General features: G+C 39.3%; 1 protein-coding gene and 1 pseudogene across 1 annotated transcript; both read right to left on the bottom strand.

Moving 5' to 3' along the window:
- Window positions 1-981: 981 nt before the first annotated feature.
- Window positions 982-4,525, bottom strand: LOC121750660 (annotated as a pseudogene).
- A 7,754-nt stretch (window positions 4,526-12,279) lies between these two features.
- LOC121752741 lies at window positions 12,280-13,663 on the bottom strand. The gene is made up of 3 exons (XM_042147838.1): window positions 13,238-13,663; window positions 12,961-13,174; window positions 12,280-12,782 (listed from the first exon to the last, which is right to left on the bottom strand). The coding sequence occupies exons 1-3, from the start codon at window positions 13,661-13,663 to the stop codon at window positions 12,280-12,282; spliced, it is 1,143 nt and encodes a 380-aa protein (XP_042003772.1).
- Between the last annotated feature and the right edge of the window lie 6,810 nt (window positions 13,664-20,473).

Genomic DNA, 20,473 nt, shown 5'->3' with positions numbered 1-20,473 from the left:
TTTTTAGAAAGTAAATATCAATTTAATAATATAGGTCCCACTATCCACTGACTCTACTTTAACTATCATTCTCTTCCTCTCTCTTACTTTACCATATCATTCTCCTTATCTCTCTTACTTTATCAATTTTGTCTTAATTCTCGTGTCTTCTCATCTACCCATATTTTTATGGGACGGAGAGAGTATAATCACATCCCCTATGGGAGTACTTTGAAATTCTGTCCCTGTAGTTATTATCCCAAAAAGATAAGAGTAGTATATTTAATAATCTTTGGTGTTCGTATATGTATAATAGATATATAAAGATGAATATCAAATACTACGAAAAATTGTGATTGGTTATGAGCTAGCAAAATTAATACTACTTGAAAACGATGCTTTCGTGATTTCATGTAGGGGACTGCCAAATGACATAAGATAATAAAATTGATTTAAGTGGTTTAATTTAATTTAATTATATGGGGGAAAATGTACGTTAAGTATTGATGCAAACATAAGCACCATGACTTACGAGATCATTATACATTTATTGATTTTTTTTTCGAATATTTAATCCACCTTCCATGACTGATTCTTTCGGACCGGCCTCGTGCAATATTTTTATATTTTATGTCATCAATACAAGTTATACATGCAGGAGCGATAATTGCCTGAGAGGAGAGTGGTTTTATACAATTACAAAGTCACAATTATGAAATTAATTTGAGTATGAAACGAAATTCACATTTGTTTTGATTTGATTTGATTTGACTTGACTTTCTCAAGTTGATTTTTCAGTAGTTTTGGTAGGGGTTGTTGCAGCCTTGTAGACTAAATCAATAATTCCGATATGTGACATGCATAATTACAATAGTAGTATTAGATTGAGCAAAAGATTAGTTTTCTTCAATTGGTTGCATTGTAGCAATACACGTGAGCTGAATATAATTTCTTGTGGCTGAATCGACGGATAACACAAATTAAGAACACGTGATTATAAATTTATAATTGAGCTTTGATATAAGGGTACAATGCATTTCGAACTGAAATGAATGGTCTTGAAACAATATACAAGACCAAATTTTGATCCCTCTTAAATGCTAATCTCACTTATTCTCTTTAGCCCAACTCAATAATGAATATCAGCTACACAACTACTAACAAATTGTGATCAATCCAACTTCATACCATAACCATGTCTCTGATCTCTAGGACACCACCATCTACGAAAGCTCTTCGAAAACCATCTTCATGTCGGGCCGTTCAGCTGCCGGAAGGGTGCATTTCAGAGCAACATGAAGAATGTCGTCAAGAGTTTTTGGGAGACGGTTCTCCGCTCCCAAAATATGCGAGTCAAAGCACTCAACGGCCCGAATCTCCACAGCCATGAAGCTCACCCATTCCGCCAGATCAACCACTTCAGGGTTGCCAGGAATGCTTCTCCCAGTCAAGAGTTCCAGCAGAATAACACCAAAAGCATATACATCACTCTTCATCGAGGGGCAAGGTTTGCTCGTGCTAGTGAATTCCGGTGGCAGGTATCCTAGAGCGCCTGCGTTCAGCACCTGCTCAGCTGTGCCCGCTGCTGTCAGCAGCCGGTGCAGGCTGTAGTCTGTCAAGACCGCGTTTTTATTGGGAAGTTCGATCAGGATGTTGGTGGATTTCAGGTTGCCATGAGGTATGGCACTCGCTGTGTGGAGGTGAGTGAGGCAGCATGCCACATTGATCGCGATCTTCAGCCTTTCGTCGAGAGACAGAGGAGGGAGTGTTTGGGGAGCTGTTCCTAAAGTGTAAAACAACGCATTATAGATTCAAGATTTTAGCTGCATTTTTCATGAAAGGGAGAGTTTTTTTTTTTTTTTTTACCGTGAAGATAGAGCGCCAAACAAGGAGCATCGACGTAGTTGGATATGATCAGCTTCTCATGCTCCTTTGGACCCCAGTAGAATCCCTGCAGAGAAACCAAATTTGGATGCCGTATACTGCCAAGCTTCTTTGCTTCTCGAGCAAACTCTTTTCTTCTTTTCGCTATTCCTTCTTTTAGCAGTTTCACTGCCAGGACATGGCCTGAAGAAAGCACGGCCTTGTAGAGTGTCCCGTGGCAGCTCATTCCCACAGGCTCTGCAGGCGCGGATGATAGCTCCTCGGAGCTGAACTTTAAGGAGCTGTCAAAGAGATGGAGGTCTCCTGCCAGTTTTTCCGGTGAACAAACCCTTAGTGCACTTGGATGCTCCGATAGTTGCTGGAATTTTCCAGGCGACGAGTCACCAGATGATGGCATTGTTGCTGGAGAAGCCATCAATTCAGATTTCCTTGTTGATTCTGGATTATCAAGATTCTTCAATCCCTGCTGCAGCGCGGATAAGTTGGCTTGCTGCTGCGTACCCGATTCTACTGCAGTTGAAGATAACACTGTAAAATACTTAACAAGTTATAAATCACATACAGTTTCAAGAGAATGGTGACAAGTCACGGTTAGAGAATACCCAAGCAGTATGCATGTATACCTTTCTTCCCACCAGTTTCTGTTGATGCCGACTTGTTTCTTTCACGGTGGACTCTCCAATAAATCATCACAGTTAGTATGGCTATCACCAACGCACCACCTACAAGGCTTGCAATAAGGGCGGCTCTGATCGCAGAACTCACTGTCGCCACCTTTTGGTGACGAAGCAGCCTCATTTGGGACAACAAGCAACATGTTTCCAGGATGGAATGATGAAGATGGGAATCTCTGCAAGCTTTGAGGAACAACTCCAGAAAGATTATTGTAAGAAACGTTGAATACTGTCATTGTGTTTGGGAGGTCATCAGGGATGGCGCCTTCAAGAAGGTTGTTAGACAGGTTAAGATACACCATGGAACTGAACCTGCCCAACTCAGGCGGCAGTTGGCCTGTAAAGGAATTGTGCGATAGATCGAGAGATAGCAGGCTGTAATTCTGTGGGGTCAGTCCATCCGTAGGTACCATCCCAGAAAAATTGTTCCAGGACAGGTTGATGTCAATCAGTTTGGTGGAGATAAACAGGCTAGGAAGTGAACCACTCAACGTGTTGAAGCTAAAATCAACCACTCGCAGCTCAGGATATGTGGCGAGCACAGGTGGAAGAAGGCCTTCCAACGAGTTGTTGGAAATTCTGAATGAAGTGAGCCTCAAGAACCGAGACGTTTGATTAGGAAAGGATCCGGTCAGGTGATTGGAGCTTAAATCTATAACTTCGACATAGTTTCCCCAACTCTGAGCTCTCGAGAAGTTCCCCGAGAACATATTGTTACTGAGATCTATGACAGCACAATGTGCAATCCTCAAAGGCAAGGGCCGAGAAAGGCTATTAGAGGATAAGTTTAGATATCTTAGATTCAGAGATGTTATACTTTCAATAGGACCTGCAAAAAAAGCATATTTAAACAGTTCAGATAAAACACAACTTATATCATGCTGATTAGTAATAAATGGCCCTAAAAGCTTCTTTTCTTTGGAAACACTTTTCTAGATGTGACTTTCATGACAAAAATCCAACTCAACTTTATGAAAAAAGTAAAGGAAAACAAAGCTATCTAATTTCTTGACCTCATCATATTATGGTAAACGTTCATCTTCATCCGAAAGAATGATTCCACAAATCTTCATACCTTCAAGCTGGTTATGGCTAAGGTCCAACTCAGACAAGACCATTGAGCTCCCTTGCAAGAGGCCCCCAGGCAATGATCCTGACAACTGGTTGCCGCCAAGTCTGAGAACTCGGAGAGAAACTACAAGACTGAAAGAAGGTATTTTTCCAGTTATACGATTACCACTGGCATCAAGAACCTCTAGGCTGTCCAAGTATGGTATCCCATCATGAGGGAAGAACAGCTCCCCTGTCAAGTTATTACAACTAACATTGAGGTGGCTAACCAACGACATGAAATCAGGATCAGCAGTGCCCAAATCCAACAGCCCCGAGAAACTATTGCAGCTGAGATCAACATACACCACGCTACCTCCTAACTGGCCCAAAAGGCTCATCACATCACCCACAAAGGCATTAGAATGGAGATCTAAGTACTTGAGCTGCTTCCGATTGGCAAAACCGGAGGGGATTTCCCCTTCCATTTTGTTCAATGAGATATTAACAAGTGCCAAGTTTGTTAAACTTGTCAACTGATGAGGGAGTGAGCCAGTAAACAGATTGCTGGAAAGATCGAAATTCTGTAGGGATTCAAGCAGACCGACATCTCTTGTGAGAGTTCCGGTGAAGTGATTGTTGGATAGCGATAGATTTTGGAGCATCCGGAGACGGGAAACTGTAAGAAAACTGAATTCTCCGGCTAGGCCTAAATGGCTGAGTGATATTGAAGTGACATGGCCAGTGCTACAGGTGATGCCATACCAGTTCTTGGGGCAACCATCTGATTCTAATGAGTTGGAATCCCATGAAACAAAATCTTTTGTTAAGGTCTCTTTCTGAATCCCCTTTTTGAGTTCTAAAAGTGCATCAACCTCTGATTCTCCTACTGCTAATTCTTCTAGGAATACTAATAATACAAACCAGATCAACTGCATTATTGGTGTTGAAGCTATGAATACACAAAATTGAGAGAAGGGAATGCACAAGATCACAACTTTCACATAAAAATAGCAAAAAAATGTCAAGAATCTGAGCAACAGATAATGAAATCTAAAATCAAAAGCACATTAATCACTGAATTGACAACCAATCAACAATTCCAACTAAAAGTGGTGTTTATTTGCATGAGAGTGAAATGACCTACATCTGCAGAAGAGAAGTGAGACTGATACTACCATCATTCAATACTAATTGCAGCATGATGACATGAACCAAGCCTACAAAATCAAAATAAACCCTCGATTTAATTTATTAATGAGAGGAAGAAATGAAATGAAATGGAATGAAATGAGGGAAATCGGGTTTCTAGGCTAGTTTACGTTAAAAATAACGTAAATGTGCCCATTTTCTTATCTCTTCCATATATGGGAAAAACGCCAACCACATTGGCGTGTCTATAAATGAAGACGCCAACATAGTGGGCGTTTTATAATTTTGTCGTATTTTTTCTCCAAATACACACGCGTTTTCAATTTGAAAAACGCCAATGACGTTGGCGTTTTTAACTTAGAAAAGACGCCAACTTGAATGGCGTTTCTTCGTTAAACGCCAACGGGAATGGCGTCTCTATGCAGAATATATGTTTTCGTCGGCAAAAATTTGAAGGAAAGAGTGCAAGTATAAAACGCCAACTCGGTTGGCTTTTTTAATTAAACACGCCAACGAGATTGGCGTCTCTTATAAACACGCCAACGTGAGTGGCGAGTCAATAAAGAATGGGTGTTTTTAACAATGGCGACGAAAATATCAAAGTATAAAACGCCAATGCCATTAGCGTTTTTAAAATGGGTCTCTGGCTGACAAAGCAGCTCATCGTTTGAGGAAGGATTTGATTTACGGGAATTCAGGGGAAGATGGCGAGGCATCATTGCTTCATGGAGAAGACGTCGCCTTTTCAGAGAAGATGGATACGCCTTTTTTTTAAAATTGCATCGCCGTAGAATCCAACTTGCATGCTTCCATGGGGAGTATGCATGCATTAAATGCAAAGGCATGCATTACCTCTTCAATTGTGAGGAGTTCCGAAAATCAAGGCTGCACTCATGAGGATTCTCCCACCAACTCTATCAAAAATGCCATGCCTACCGCCATGTGGAATGGGAATGCATTTAATGCAAAGGCTACATCCTCTTCATTCCCTCTAAGTACCGAGAATAAAGCTACCAACCCTCCCTCTTTTATGGAAATTGTGCAGCAGCATGTTGAATTGGAGGATGTGCAAACGACTAATGTGAAGGGAATCTCGGCAATTTACGAGAAATTAAATGCGCCGCCTCCTCTAATTAATGATGTTACACAAATTAATGAAGGAAAATATACTTCAGCTATGGAGGATAAAGACGCCACTGGGGTTGGCGTCTTTCAATAAAACACGCCACTGGTGTTGGCGTCTCTTCTTTAAAAACGCCAATGTGGACAGCATTTTTAACTTGAAACACGCCAGTGGTGAAGGCGTTTTTAACAAATACTGTATTCCAATATAATACAACATCATACGGTTCGAACTTGTAAAACGCCAATGTAGGTGGCGTCTTCACTTAAAAAACGCCAATATGGGTGACGTCTTCACTTATAAAAACGCCAATATGGGTGGCGTTTTTCCTATATATGGAATAGATAAGAAAATAGGTACATTTTCGTTATTTTTACCGTAAACTAGCCTAGAAACCCGATTTTCCATGAAATGAAGCCCTTTTCTTTCCCAATAATAGAGAATAACTGCAGAAAGAGGGTAGCGTGGGGCATTTAAGAGAATGAAAGTGACAAGAGTACAGCAATGGCCAGCTTCTCAAGGGCAGTGGTCAATAGCACCAGCATTTAGAGAGAGAGAGAGAAGTGGGAATTTGCTAAGTGGGCTCAGTGAACTCTCACTGAGTGTAGTGTGTGTGTGTTAATGGACACTTGTCTCTGTCTCTCTCCCACTCTCATCGCTGTGTGTTTGTTCTGGCATAGTTGTTGGGGTGTGGTAGATGGATTCAATTCAAGAAAACAAAAATTGGATGGGTAGGATCCAAATGGGTCTTGTCGCAGTAGTGTAAAAATGTGATTTTTAACACAATCTCCGTTGCAATAAGACAAAATCTATCTGAGCATCCGCAATGGCTCCCGTCCCGGCGGACGTTCGACCGGTGTGCCAGACGTCCCTCGCAAAGGTGACGCGAATACGGACGTCCGCTGCGGACACCGGAGTTCCACAGCGTTCCCGGGACGTCCGTGGCGACGTCCTTGCGGACGTCCGCCATTGCGTTGACCCACGGACGTCCCAGTTATTTTATTTTTTTTTTCGAAACTTCTATAAATACGGTTCTGTATTTGTGTCGAAATTTTAATTTCGTAAATTGTTTAATTTGTGAATTTTTATTATTATGGGAAGTCCGTCGGGATGTCCTTGGAGATGTCTGCCACTGTGCAGTGGAGTGTTCTTATGACGTGGCATTGCAGTGGGAAGTCCTTATGACGTGGCAGGAGGTGTTTTAAGATGTTTGCAGGAATGTACGCCGGGACATCCGCACCACTATGCCCTTAGCATTAGACTAATTAAGAATTCTTGCAGACTGGAAATTCACTTTTTAAACTGCCCAATTAGTTAATGATGGGATGGGATCTTTTAATAAAAGTCTAGACTATGCAATACACGAATTGGGATTTCATGGTATTTTTATCAGTGTGTTGAAATTATTCCACTTTTTTATACACTCAAGTTTATGCTGACGGAATCATCTATATAAAGGTCATCACATTTAGAATCATTTTCACTATAGTAAAATATTTTTGCTCTTTTCACTTTTTCAATTTTAAAAGCAAAATTGTCTATTGACTCTAAATCAACTGTGTGTTTTGTTTCATTTAGATTTTGATTTTAGTCAATTTCTCACTTTTTATTTTCTTTTGTTTTCTTTTTTATTTCTTATTCTTCTTTCTTCTTTTTAAAAAAATGTACATTTTATTGAATATGCTCAATTCAATAAAATTCAGAGTTAGCATAACTTTGAAGATTTTTTGAATTATCCCATGAACCCGAATTTGGGAGAAATAATGTTTGATGTGACAACCAAAACTAGGCCTGTCAAAATGGATATGAGGAATTGGATACCCGATATCCGAACCCGAAATATCGGGTAATTGGATACCCAAAACTAGATTTTTCGGGTTTCGGGATTGGGTTCGGGTATATAATTTTTGGATTATTGGGTATCGGGTAACCCGATACCCGATCAGGTATCTCCAAATTACCCGAATTACCCGATTTTTTTATTTTTATTTTTAAATTTAATAAATTATGTATTTATTTTATTATTTACAAAAATTCAAATGTACTCCCGAAATCCTTCACTCTTAAGTTTTATTTATAATAATTTATAGTAGTTTTTTTAACTTAAACTCGAACTACTTCAAGCTTGTATCAAATTCAAACTACAAGTTTGTATTTCTAAAATTTTGTAGTTAATTTTCTTTAAAAAATAATTAAAAAATATTAAAAAATTCCATCATCGGGACTGGATACCTGATTTTTCGGGATTAGATACTCGAGTCGGGTATTTGGGTACCCGAAATCATTTTCGGATCTGGTATCAGATATTAGATTTTTAGAAATTCGGGATCAGGTACCCGTAATTTTCGGATCAGGTATCCGCGGTTACCCGATTTGACATGCCTAACCAAAACGTATGATTTGGACAAAATACTAAACCATGTCTACAAGAAATGTTACTATTTTGTATGTCTACAATAAATGTTATTTTATTAGAATTTTTTTTTCATTTTTATACTCTTTTCTTCTTCACTAATGAAAACTTATACCCTAGGCACCAATCTGGGGCGGAGTCAATATTGATCTGAGGAGACACAAAAAAATATACATTATCAACAAATTTTAAATTATTGTAAAGGGGCATTTAAAGAATAAATTAAAATAAATTTGTAAATTTAAAGAAAAATAGTACTAGGAGTATGGATAAAATTCTGTTGAGGGGAATTGTCCCCACCAATGCTTACGTGGCTTGACCCATGGCCCCAAGCCCCCAACCCTCTACCTCTCTTCAATTCCAGTGGCCCTATATAAAAGATACACCCTCCGTCCCACATAATTTGACTCACTTTGATCCGGCACGAGTTTTAAGAAATTTAATGGAAAGTGAGTTGTAAAAGTTGGTGGGATGTGAGTCCTACTTTTAAAGTATTAGTTTTATAAGAAAATGTGAGTAATAATGAGTTAGTGGAATACGATGTCCACTATAAAAAATGGTAAAAGTGAAATGGGTCAAATTATTTGGAAAGGACCGAAATGGAATACTGGGTCAAATTATGTGGGACGGAGGGAGTAAAAAATAGATATATTTAAAAATAAAAGCTTATTCTTATTTAAAATTCCAGAAATTTAAATCATTTTCATTTATAATTGGAAATATAAGACTAATTGAAACTTCTGAACGTTCAACTGAATCAGTGGTAAATTGAATTGTTCAACTATGACTTGGTACAGTTAAGTCTATGATCGGTATGAATTTTCAAATTGAATCAAACATTACCTATCAATTGAAACCCTAAAATATTCTATTGAATTTAAGATTCAACTTGAATGTTCGTTTTTTAATATTAAGATTCGGTTAAATTATTCAAATGAGTATAAGATCAATTGAAATCCCCAGATATCATCAATATATCATATACTCCTATTAAATTTTGAATTATTCACTAAGAATTTTTAATATTTAAAATATAAAGAAAAAATTATTGAATATATAGTCTTAAAATATTAAATTGATTAGCTAAGAACACGTGATAATAGATATTACTCCATTTGTTTTCCTTAAAAATAAAACTTTAAGAAACGACATGAATTTTAATGCAAAATTAATAAAGTAAGAACACAAAATCAAGGAAGGAATTCTTTTATTCAAAATGAAGAAGAGAAACGAGAGATACTACAGTAGTTAGTTTCGAATCTGAGTTTTGCCTCCTTTTAACTAACATTCAATTACTAACTACTCAAACAAATCTAACGGCTGTCATTAAACCATCTAACTAAACAGCATCCGACGGCTCAGATTGCTCGATTGAGCTCGATTAAGCTCAATACCACAGCTACAATCAATCATCTAACAGTCTCCACCTTGATTGACTGAAGCTCAATCTGTCTTTAACTTGCAGACATTCACCAAAGCCTTGCACTTCTCAAACTTATCCTTGTGCAGTGACTTTGTCAACATATCAGTCGGATTGTCATCCGTGTGCACCTTGAAAACCTTTACTTCACTTCTTTCTATGCCTTCTCTGATGAAGTGTAAACGGACATCAATGTGTTTGCTCCGTTCATGATACACCTTGTGCTTTGCCAAACACAATGCACTGTTATTATCACAACCTATTGAGATTGCTTCCTGTTTGAAACCGAAATCAACAGCTATCCCCTTTAGCCAATAGCTCTCCTTTACTGCTGCAGTCAAGGACATAAACTCAGCCTCTGTAGTTGATAGTGCAACTACACTTTGAAGACTTGATTTCCAACTTATAGCTGCTCCAAACATTGTGAATATATAGCCGGTTTGTGACCTCATGTTGTCAATGTTCCCAGCAAAGGCAGAATCACAAAAACCCACTATCACATCCCCTTTGTACTCATCATCTCCGTTGAACATTATACCAAAATCACCAGCTCCCCTCAGATACCTCATCAGCCACTTGAGTGCTCTCCAATGTTCCTTTCCATGGTTAGCCATGTATCTGCTAATCACACTGATAGAGTGAGCCACATCTGGTCTTGTTGAGATCATAGCATACATTATGCTCCCAACTATATTGGCAAATGGAATTCTCTGCATTTCAATAGCTTCAGATTCTGATTTTGGTCTCTGCTCCACAGACAACTTGAATTGTTGAGCCAAAGGAGTGGCAGCCTCCTTAATGTTATCCATCTTGAATTTCCTCAAAAGCCTTGACACATAATCATATTGAGTCAGCCAAATCAATTTCTTGTGTCTGTCTCTCACAATATTCATCCCCAATATCCTTTTGGCCGAGCCCAAGTCCTTCATATCAAAAGCTGGTGTCAGATCATCCTTCACAGATTGGATTTCTTTCTTGCATGCTCCAGCTAATAACATATCATCTACATACAGTAGAAGATAAGCAACAGGTACCCCATTCTTCCTTTTGATATACACACATTCATCATATAAGGATTTCTCAAAACCACAACTGACCATGTGAGTATCAAACCTCTTGTGCCACTGTCTACTTGCCTGCTTTAGCCCATAAATACTCCTCTTGAGCAAGCAAACCTTCCCCTCATCTCTTGGGCTGACAAAACCCTCAGGTTGGGACATATAAATGGTTTCTTCTAACTCACCATGCAAGAAGGCGATTTTAACATCAAGTTGCTTCATTTCCCAATCCATCTGTGCAACTACAACAAGCAATATCCGGATAGAAGTGTGTTTAACAACTGGAGAAAATACTTCATTAAAATCCACACCTTGCTCTTGTGTGAATCCTCTTGCAACTAGTCGGACTTTGAATCTGATAAGGTCTCCTTGAGCTGCTGATTCAATTTTCTATTTGTAAATCCACTTACAGCTCACAACCTTCCTTCCTTCCACCCTTTCAACTAGTGTCCAAGTCCCATTTTTTAGGAGAGACTCTATTTCCTCCACCATAGCAAGCATCCACTTGTCTGAGTCTTTTGGCTGGATTGCCTCTCTGTAAGATGCTGGCTCATTATACTCCACCTCCTCAGCAGCACAAAGAGCATAAAACAACATTTCACAATCAGAGAACTGTGCAGGAGCCTTCACATTCCTTCTTCTCACTCTATCTCTTGCAAGTTGATAATTGTCAAGTTATTCTGGATCTGCTATTGGATGATCAGAATCAGTATTGATACCTTGATCTCCACTAGAGTCTTGATCCTTGCCTGAATTATCAATTTCAGATGATACTCCCATTGGCTCCACCTCAAAATCAGCAGTCATACTCCTCTGATCAGCCTCAGTCTTGCCCTTAAGGAATGACATTTCAGATTCCCAAAATATTACATCTCTGCTGATTATGATCTTTGCATTCCCCGGCTCTATACACTATAGCCTATATCCTTTCACTCCACTTTGGTAACCAAGCATTATACATCTCTGTGCTCTGGCTTCCAACTTTCCAAGTCTGATATGGGCATAGGCCTTGCAGCCAAACACTCTCAATCTGGAGTAATCACCTAATGTGTCATGCCACCTGTAGTCAGGAATGTCACCACTTATACTTAAAGCTGGGCACATATTCAACAATTTAACAACTGTGGAAGCAGCTTCAGCCCAGAACTTCCTCTCCAAACCAGCTGACAACAGCATGCACCTTACTCTCTCAACTATAGTCCTATTTGCCCTCTCTGCAACACCATTTTGTTGAGGGTTCATAGGGACTGTTCTGTGCCGCTTAATGCCCTTAATCTTGCAATACTCATCAAACTCCCTTGACAAATACTCCAAACCATTATCTGTCCTGAGACACTTCAACACATCCCTCTTTTCTAGCTCAACCTCAGAACACCAATGGGAGAAATTCTTGAAGGCCTTTGACTTTTCCTTGAGTATATAGATCCAGATCTTCCTTGAGAAGTCATCAATTATGGTCATGTAGTATCTGCCACCTCCTATGGAGTTGACTTGGGCAGGCCCCCATAGATCACTATGGGCATAATCTAATGGTTGAGTAGATAGATGCTTCCCCTTTGGAAAGATAGTTTCTTTGACTTTCCAAGCACACATTCTTCACACTGAAATGGTTGCTTATCAAGCTGTGTCTGCACAGTTCCCTTTCTCACAAGCTCTCTCATACTGCCCTCAGCAGGATGACCTAGCCGCATGTGCCACAATCTTACATTTGATGTCACTGAGTTCACTTGGGCCATAGGAACCTGCACTTCTGCAAGTAGATAGTACAAGCTGCCTCTTCTCTCAGCCTCCATGACCTCCTTTTCCCATTTTCTAACCACCATTCTGCCCTTAGCAGATGAAAACACACACCCCTTTCTTTCAAGGAGTCCAAGGGAAATCAAATTCCTCTTCACTTGAGGAATATACCCGACATCAGTGAGAGTTCTAACACAGCCATCATTCATCTTTAATTTCACAGAGCCAATTCCTTCAACTTGGCAAACTTGGTTATTTCCTAAAATCACTGACCTAGTGCTCTCACTCAGATCTTAGAACCACATCAAGTTAGAACTCATTCTCCATCACATTCAGGATCTGATCATCCTCGTTCTCCATGTTGTCAGTAGCATTTACCAATTTCTCTCCAGACCGTGCTTGCTTCTTTTTCCAAGCAAAACAATCTTTCTTTAGATGTCCAGGTTTCTTGCACCAATGGCAAGACCTACTCTTCTTCTGGATATTCTGGGCAAACTTTAGAGCATCATGATCCTTCTTAAAAGGTTTCTTGAACTTATGCTTCTTCACATTCAGGCTTTCTGCAACAGATGAACCAGCCTCGACTCCCATCCCTTCCTTGTGGAGTTCCTTAGCTCTCACAGCAGTTTGAACCTCCACAAATGTAATCGCCTTATCTCTCCCATACAGTATAACATCTTGCAACTGATCAAAAGATTTAGGAAGAGCATTTAATAACAGAATAGCCTTGTCCCCATCTCATATTGCCACATCAATATTCTCCAGATCATCTATCGATTTATTAAACTCTTCTAGCTGTTCTAACACCCCCTTACTCTCCAAGAACTTATAAGAGTATAACCTACGCTTCATATACAACTGATTGGCCAACGATTTCGTGAGATAAAGATCCTCTAACCTGGATAAAATGCCCGCAGCAGTCGTCTCCTTTGCCACCTCCCGTAATACTTTATCGGCGAGGCACAATACAATCTTGCTGTGGGCCTTGGCTTCGATTTCGGCTTGTTTCAACATCGCCTTCTCATCGAGAACTCCTTTTTCCTTCGGATCTATCTGCTTCGTTTCCAAAGCCGATGCGAGCCCTTGCTGCGTCAACATTGCTCGTATTTTCATTCTCCATAGTCCGAAATCATTGGTGCCGGTGAATTTCTCAGCTTCAAGACGAGCTGCCATCTTCAAGGATCGCGATTGAAAACCTCGCTCCGATTCTCAGCTTGGATTTTGGGGAAAACAACAATCGATTCCCACAGACGGCGCCAATTGTAATGATCAATATTGATGAACAAGAATTGTGAGCAATTAATCTCAAGAACACAAAATCAAGAAAGGAATTCTTTTATTCAAAATGAAGAAGAGAAACGAGAGATACATCAGTAGTTAGTTTCAAATCTGAGTTTTGCCTCCTTTTAACTAACATTCAATTACTAACTACTCAAACAAATCTAACGACTGTCATTAAACCATCTAACTAAACTGCATCCGACGGCTCAGATTGCTCCATTCAGTAGTTCCCTAAAACAGCCAAGATTGAGCTCGATTAAGCTCAATACCACAACTGCAATCAATCATCTAACAATAAATCAATTTGCAGCGCCGCCGCCTTTTAGAATTTAGACCCGTCACTCAGTCTCCACCACAATCCCGAGAAGGTAAATTATTTCCATCAAGTCAATTTGTTTTACCTTTTTTCAATTTTGTAATTCTCTATTTTTACCGGTTTATTTGTGAATTCAGACCTAAGTGTTTTTTTGCTTTTTCATATGCGTATATGTTTTGCTTTTTACGGATCTTTACATTAGCAGTAGCTCCGAATTGATTAGGGTTTAGTGTTGGATAGATTTCTGCACTTACTCTTATTTTATTTCGTTTAATTTCTTATAAAAATATTGCCTTTATATCAAAAGCTGCTGTCAGATCATCCTTCACAGATTGGAGTTCTTTCTTGAATGCTCCAGCTAATAACATATCATCTACATACAGTAGAGGATAAGCAACTGGCACCCCATTCTTCCTTTTGATATACACACATTCATCATATAAGGATTTCTCAAAACCACAACTGACCATGTGAGTATCAAACCTCTTGTGCCACTGTCTACTTGCCTGCTTTAGCCCATAAATACTCCTCTTGAGCAAGCAAACCTTCCCCTCATCTCTTGGGCTGACAAAACCCTCAGGTTGGGACATATAAATGGTTTCTTCTAACTCACCATGCAAGAAGGCGGTTTTAACATCAAGTTGCTCCATTTCCCAATCCATCTGTGCAACTACAACAAGCAATATCCTGATAGAAGTGTGTTTAACAACTGGAGAAAATACTTCATTAAAATCCACACCTTGCTCTTGTGTGAATCCTCTTGCAACTAGTTGGGCTTTGAATCTGATAAGGTCTCCTTGAGCTGCTGATTCAATTTTCTTTTTGTAAATCCACTTACAGCTCACAACCTTCCTTCCTTCCACCCTTTCAACTAGTGTCCAAGTCCCATTTTTTAGGAGAGACTCTATTTCCTCCACCATAGCAAGCATCCACTTGTCTGAGTCTTTTGACTGGATTGCCTCTCTGTAAGATGCTGGCTCATTATACTCCACCTCCTCAGCAGCACAAAGAGCATAAAACAACATTTCACAATCAGAGAACTGTGCAGGAGCCTTCACATTCCTTCTTCTCACTCTATCTCTTGCAAGTTGATAATTGTCAAGTGATTCTGGATCTGCTATTGGATGATCAGAATCAGTATTGATACCTTGATCTCCACTAGAGTCTTGATCCTTGCCTGAATTATCAATTTCAGATGATACTCCCATTGGCTCCACCTCAAAATCAGCAGTCATACTCCTCTGATCAGCCTCAGTCTTGCCCTTAAGGAATAGCATTTCATATTCCCAAAATATTACATCTCTGCTGATTATGATCTTTGCATTCCCCGGCTCTATACACTATAGCCTATATCCTTTCACTCCACTTTGGTAACCAAGCATTATACATCTCTGTGCTCTGGCTTCCAACTTTCCAAGTCTGATATGGGCATAGGCCTTGCAGCCAAACACTCTCAATCTGGAGTAATCACCTAGTGTGTCATGCCACCTGTAGTCAGGAATGTCACCACTTATACTTAAAGCTGGGCACATATTCAACAATTTAACAACTGTGGAAGCAGCTTCAGCCCAGAACTTCCTCTCCAAACCAGCTGACAACAACATGCACCTTGCTCTCTCAACTATAGTCCTATTTGCCCTCTCTGCAACACCATTTTGTTGAGGGTTCATAGGGACTGTTCTGTGCCGCTTAATGCCCTTAATCTTGCAATACTCATCAAACTCCCTTGACAAATACTCCAAACCATTATCTGTCCTAAGACACTTCAACACATCCCTCTTTTCTAGCTCAACCTCAGAACACCAATGGGAGAAATTCTTGAAGGCTTTTGACTTTTCCTTGAGTATATAGATCCGGATCTTCCTTGAGAAGTCATCAATTATGGTCATGTAGTATCTGCCACCTCCTATGGAGTTGACTTGGGCAGGCCCCCATAGATCACTATGGTCATAATCTAATGGTTGAGTAGATAGATGCTTCCCCTTTGGAAAAGATAGTTTCTTTGACTTTCCAAGCACACATTCTTCAAACTGAAATGGTTGCTTATCAAGCTGTGTCTGCACAGCTCCCTTTCTCACAAGTTCTCTCATACTGCCCTCAGCAGGATGACCTAGCCGCATGTGCCACAATCTTACATTTGATGTCACTGAGTTCACTTGGGCCATAGGAACCTGCACTTCTGCAAGTAGATAGTACAAGCTGCCTCTTCTCTCAGCCTCCATGACCTCCTTTTCCCATTTTCTAACCACCATTCTGCCCTTAGCAGATGAAAACACACACCCCTTTCTTTCAAGGAGTCCAAGGGAAATCAAATTCCTCTTCACTTGAGGAATATACCCGACATCAGTGAGAGTTCTAACACAGCCATCATTCATCTTTAATTTCACAGAGCCAATTCCTTCAACTTGGCAAACTTGGTTATTTCCTAAAATCACTGACCTAGTGCTCTCACTCAGATCTTGGAACCACATCAAGTTAGAACTCATGTGAAAACTACAGCCCGAGTTCATAATTAAGCTCCACCAATCCCATTCTCCATCACATTCAGGATCTGATCATCCTCGTTCTCCATGTTGTCAGTAGCATTTACCAATTTCTCTCCAGACCGTGCTTGCTTCTTTTTCCAAGCAAAACAATCTTTCTTTAGATGTCCAGGTTTCTTGCACCAATGGCAAGACCTACTCTCCTTCTGGATATTCTGGGCAAACTTTAGAGCATCATGATCCTTCTTAAAAGGTTTCTTGAACTTATGCTTCTTCACATTCAGGCTTTCTGCAACAGATGAACCAGCCTCGACTCCCATCCCTTCCTTGTGGAGTTCCTTAGCTCTCACAGCAGTTTGAACCTCCACAAATGTAATCGCCTTATCTCTCCCATACAGTATAGCATCACGCAACTGATCAAAAGATTTAGGAAGAGCATTTAATAACAGAATAGCCTTATCCCCATCTCCTATTGCCACATCAATATTCTCCAGATCATCTATCGATTTATTAAACTCTTCTAGCTGTTCTAACACCCCCTTACTCTCCAAGAACTTATAAGAGTATAACCTACGCTTCATATACAACTGATTGGCCAACGATTTTGTGAGATAAAGATCCTCTAACCTGGATAAAATGCCCGCAACAGTCGTCTCCTTTGCCACCTCCCGCAATACTTTATCGGCGAGGCACAATACAGTCGTGCTGTGGGCCTTGGCTTCGATTTCGGCTTGTTTCAACATCGCCTTCTCATCGAGAACTCCTTTTTCCTTCGGATCTGTCTGCTTCGTTTCCAAAGCCGATGCGAGCCCTTGTTGCGTCAACATTGCTCGCATTTTCATTCTCCATAGTCCGAAATCGTTGGTGACGGTGTATTTCTCAGTTCAAGACGAGCTGCCATCTTCAAGGATCGCGATTGAAAACCTCGCTCCGATTCTCAGCTTGGAATTTTGGGAAAAACAACAATCGATTCCCACAGACGGCGCCAATTGTAATGATCAATATTGATGAACAAGAATTGTGAGCAATTAATCTCAAGAACACAAAATCAAGAAAGGAATTCTTTTAATCAAAATGATGAAGAGAAACGAGAGATACATCAGTAGTTAGTTTCAAATCTGAGTTTTGCCTCCTTTTAACTAACATTCAATTACTAACTACTCAAACAAATCTAACGGCTGTCATTAAACCATCTAACTAAACAGCATCCGACGGCTCATATTGCTCCTTTCAGTAGTTCCCTAAAACAGCCAAGATTGAGCTCGATTAAGCTCAATACCACAACTGCAATCAATCATCTAACAATAAATCAATTTGCAGCGCCGCCGCCTTTTAGAATTTAGACCCGTCACTCAGTCTCCACCACAATCCCGAGAAGGTAAATTATTTCCATCAAGTCAATTTGTTTTACCTTTTTTCAATTTTGTAATTCTCTGTTTTTACCGGTTTATTTGTGAATTCAGACCTAAGTGTTTTTTGCTTTTTCATATGCGTATATGTTTTGCTTTTTACGGATCTTTACATTAGCAGTAGCTCCGAATTGATTAGGGTTTAGTGTTGGATAGATTTATGCACTTACTCTTATTTTATTTCGTTTAATTTCTTATAAAAATATTTCCTTTATCCATGGCTGAGACAAATTTTAGTACTACTATTTTGATATTTAAATTTAAAGGCCATGCCACGGAGGACCCTAACTTTGAGACCAACTCACACCTAACAAATTATAGTACTATAGAACAGTAGAAGAGAGATAGAAAAATAGTAACTACATGAATTTTGGTTGTTTAGATATATAATAGTTGAAGACTGAAACTGTTTTGTTGTTTGGATATATGATCAAGAAGACTACAAAACTATTGATTATCCCAAATGGACCAAGTTTTCATTGAATGCCTGCCATCAGAAATCACATTAGACATCCTCTCCAGACTCCCCGCACGAACCGCCACTTGCTGCAAGTTGGTTTGTAAGTCATGGATCGATCTGCTGAAGACTCGTGAGTTTGTCAAGTCCCATCTTTCTAAATCAGTCCCTTGTCTCGCTATATTTCGGGTCCCACTGGATCAGGGACGGAACCACCACCAGCCAAGCCACCGCTCCAGCGGGGGCTTAGCCGGTCCCGGAAACTTCCCACCCATGGTCTCCTTCTGCGCTGGCGCCCCGTCGCCGTTGCACTGAATCCAAAATGTTTACGGTTAGACGCTGTGGCGCACAAAAATTTGAGAAAGAAGATGATTATAATTGGGCTTCTAGTATTATTAGTTCTGTTGGGCCTTAACTTTTATTGTGTTTGCTGGACTAGTATTAAATTTTGAACAAGCCCAAGTGTAAACAATTACACCGTTGTCGAGCCGAGAAATTCTTTTTCACCAATTTTGCTCTATTCTTTTAATTTACTTACTACTTTTTTTCATCCTTTTTTTTCATTTTTTCCATTACTGGACACTTGTCACCAAATCGTCGAAATTATAATTCCTAAAAGAATATAAAGTTTGCAAGCACAATAATTTCAATCTCCTCATCTTAAAATTAATATTTCATGGATAAAATATTTCAAGTACAATACTATAGTTAGTTTGCACACAATCTTCATTAATTCATCGATTTCATAGATTTCATTATTTAAAATTATTTTTCATTATTTTAAAAAACATAGAATCAATTAAAAGATAAATAACTAATTTACAAACAGTTATATTAGTTTTGATTCTAATACATATTTTTATAGATGTATTTTGATTTTGATACATCATTTAACTTGATTTATTTCTCTATATCCATGCTCAATTGTTTTCAAATTTTAAATATGATATTAGTTCTTCTAAATTTGATTGATATATTTTAATTTTTGGTTCGGTTCGACTTTAAATAATTGAACGAAACAACAAATCGAATTATATATATTAATTATTTCTAAATATTACTATGCCAAGGATAAGTGGCCATTATAAGGTGGTTAAGATTTCCTGTAAAACACTATGCCAAGGATACACTATAGGGACTAAATTATGGGGAAGTATTGCATGCTTGTGATACCTCGCCGGCGACACGTGATTCAAGAGGCTTATTTCTAAATGAAAATCTGCATTGGATGGAAAGTAATGGATCTTCTTGGGGAGTTTGTTGTCTTGATCTTGAAACAGAACTTTTTAGCTCCTTTTCGGCTCCTCCTGTTGATTTTCCTTGCATATTAGGGCCATTATCTGTTTTGGGGGATTGTTTATGTGTGTGCCGGAGTTCGAATTATGGGTATGCATCTAATTATGAGACCATTATCTGGTTGATGAAGGAATATGGTGATGAGAAATCTTGGGCAAAAAAAATTGTCATCACAATCAATACTGATTATTTTTTAAGTCATTCACCTAATTATCTTCGCGTGATCAAAGTTTTCGAAGATAGTTCCATCTTGCAAGAATGGGGAGAGGACGGGGGCACAGTATTATACGACACTAAAACTAATACTACTAAAGAAGTTGAAATGCTTTATTCATGTATTGAGAGTTTATGCATTACAACGCCGAGCTTTGTTCCTCTCAAGACTTTTGCAATGGAGAATGTAGGCTCGTTTTGATTGGTGAGTATGGAGCTCTGGTCACCAATGTAATTTATCTACTTTTTTTCATCACAAAATGATTTAGAGCATTAGCAATGGGGCGCCCTAAGGCGCGCCCTATGGCGCGCCACGTCAGCAGTTTTATCCTCCTACCTCCCCACCTGCAGTGGGCCGCCCTAAGGCGCGCCCTAAGGTGCGCCCTATGGCGCGCCACATCATCATTTTATTGTTTTGTTTAATTAATTTAACTGTTTTCAAATAACAAGTAACGAGTAATAAAAAACGGTCTAAATAACAAACGGCGAAGTTTTAATAAAAAAAAGTTACATCATTGAACTAATAAA

The sequence above is a fragment of the Salvia splendens genome, chromosome 10 (genome assembly GCF_004379255.2).
Source record: "Salvia splendens isolate huo1 chromosome 10, SspV2, whole genome shotgun sequence".
Taxonomy (NCBI): domain Eukaryota; kingdom Viridiplantae; phylum Streptophyta; class Magnoliopsida; order Lamiales; family Lamiaceae; genus Salvia; species Salvia splendens.
The sequence above is the reverse complement of the archived record's forward strand: the minus strand, read 5'-3'. Positions and strand labels throughout refer to the sequence as shown.

What these genes read in the sequence shown, in the direction of transcription:
- LOC121752741 (XM_042147838.1), bottom strand. Translation starts at nt 13,663, where the DNA reads ATGGCAGCTCGTCTTGAAGCTGAGAAATTCACCGGCACCAATGATTTC. An exon ending in ATCTGGAGAATATTGATGTG is followed by an intron (nt 13,175 to 13,237) that starts GCAATATGAGAT and finishes TCTTTTGATCAG; the next exon opens with TTGCAAGATGTTATACTGTA. An exon ending in CCAGAATATCCAGAAGAAGA is followed by an intron (nt 12,783 to 12,960) that starts GTAGGTCTTGCC and finishes TGTGGTTCTAAG; the next exon opens with ATCTGAGTGAGAGCACTAGG.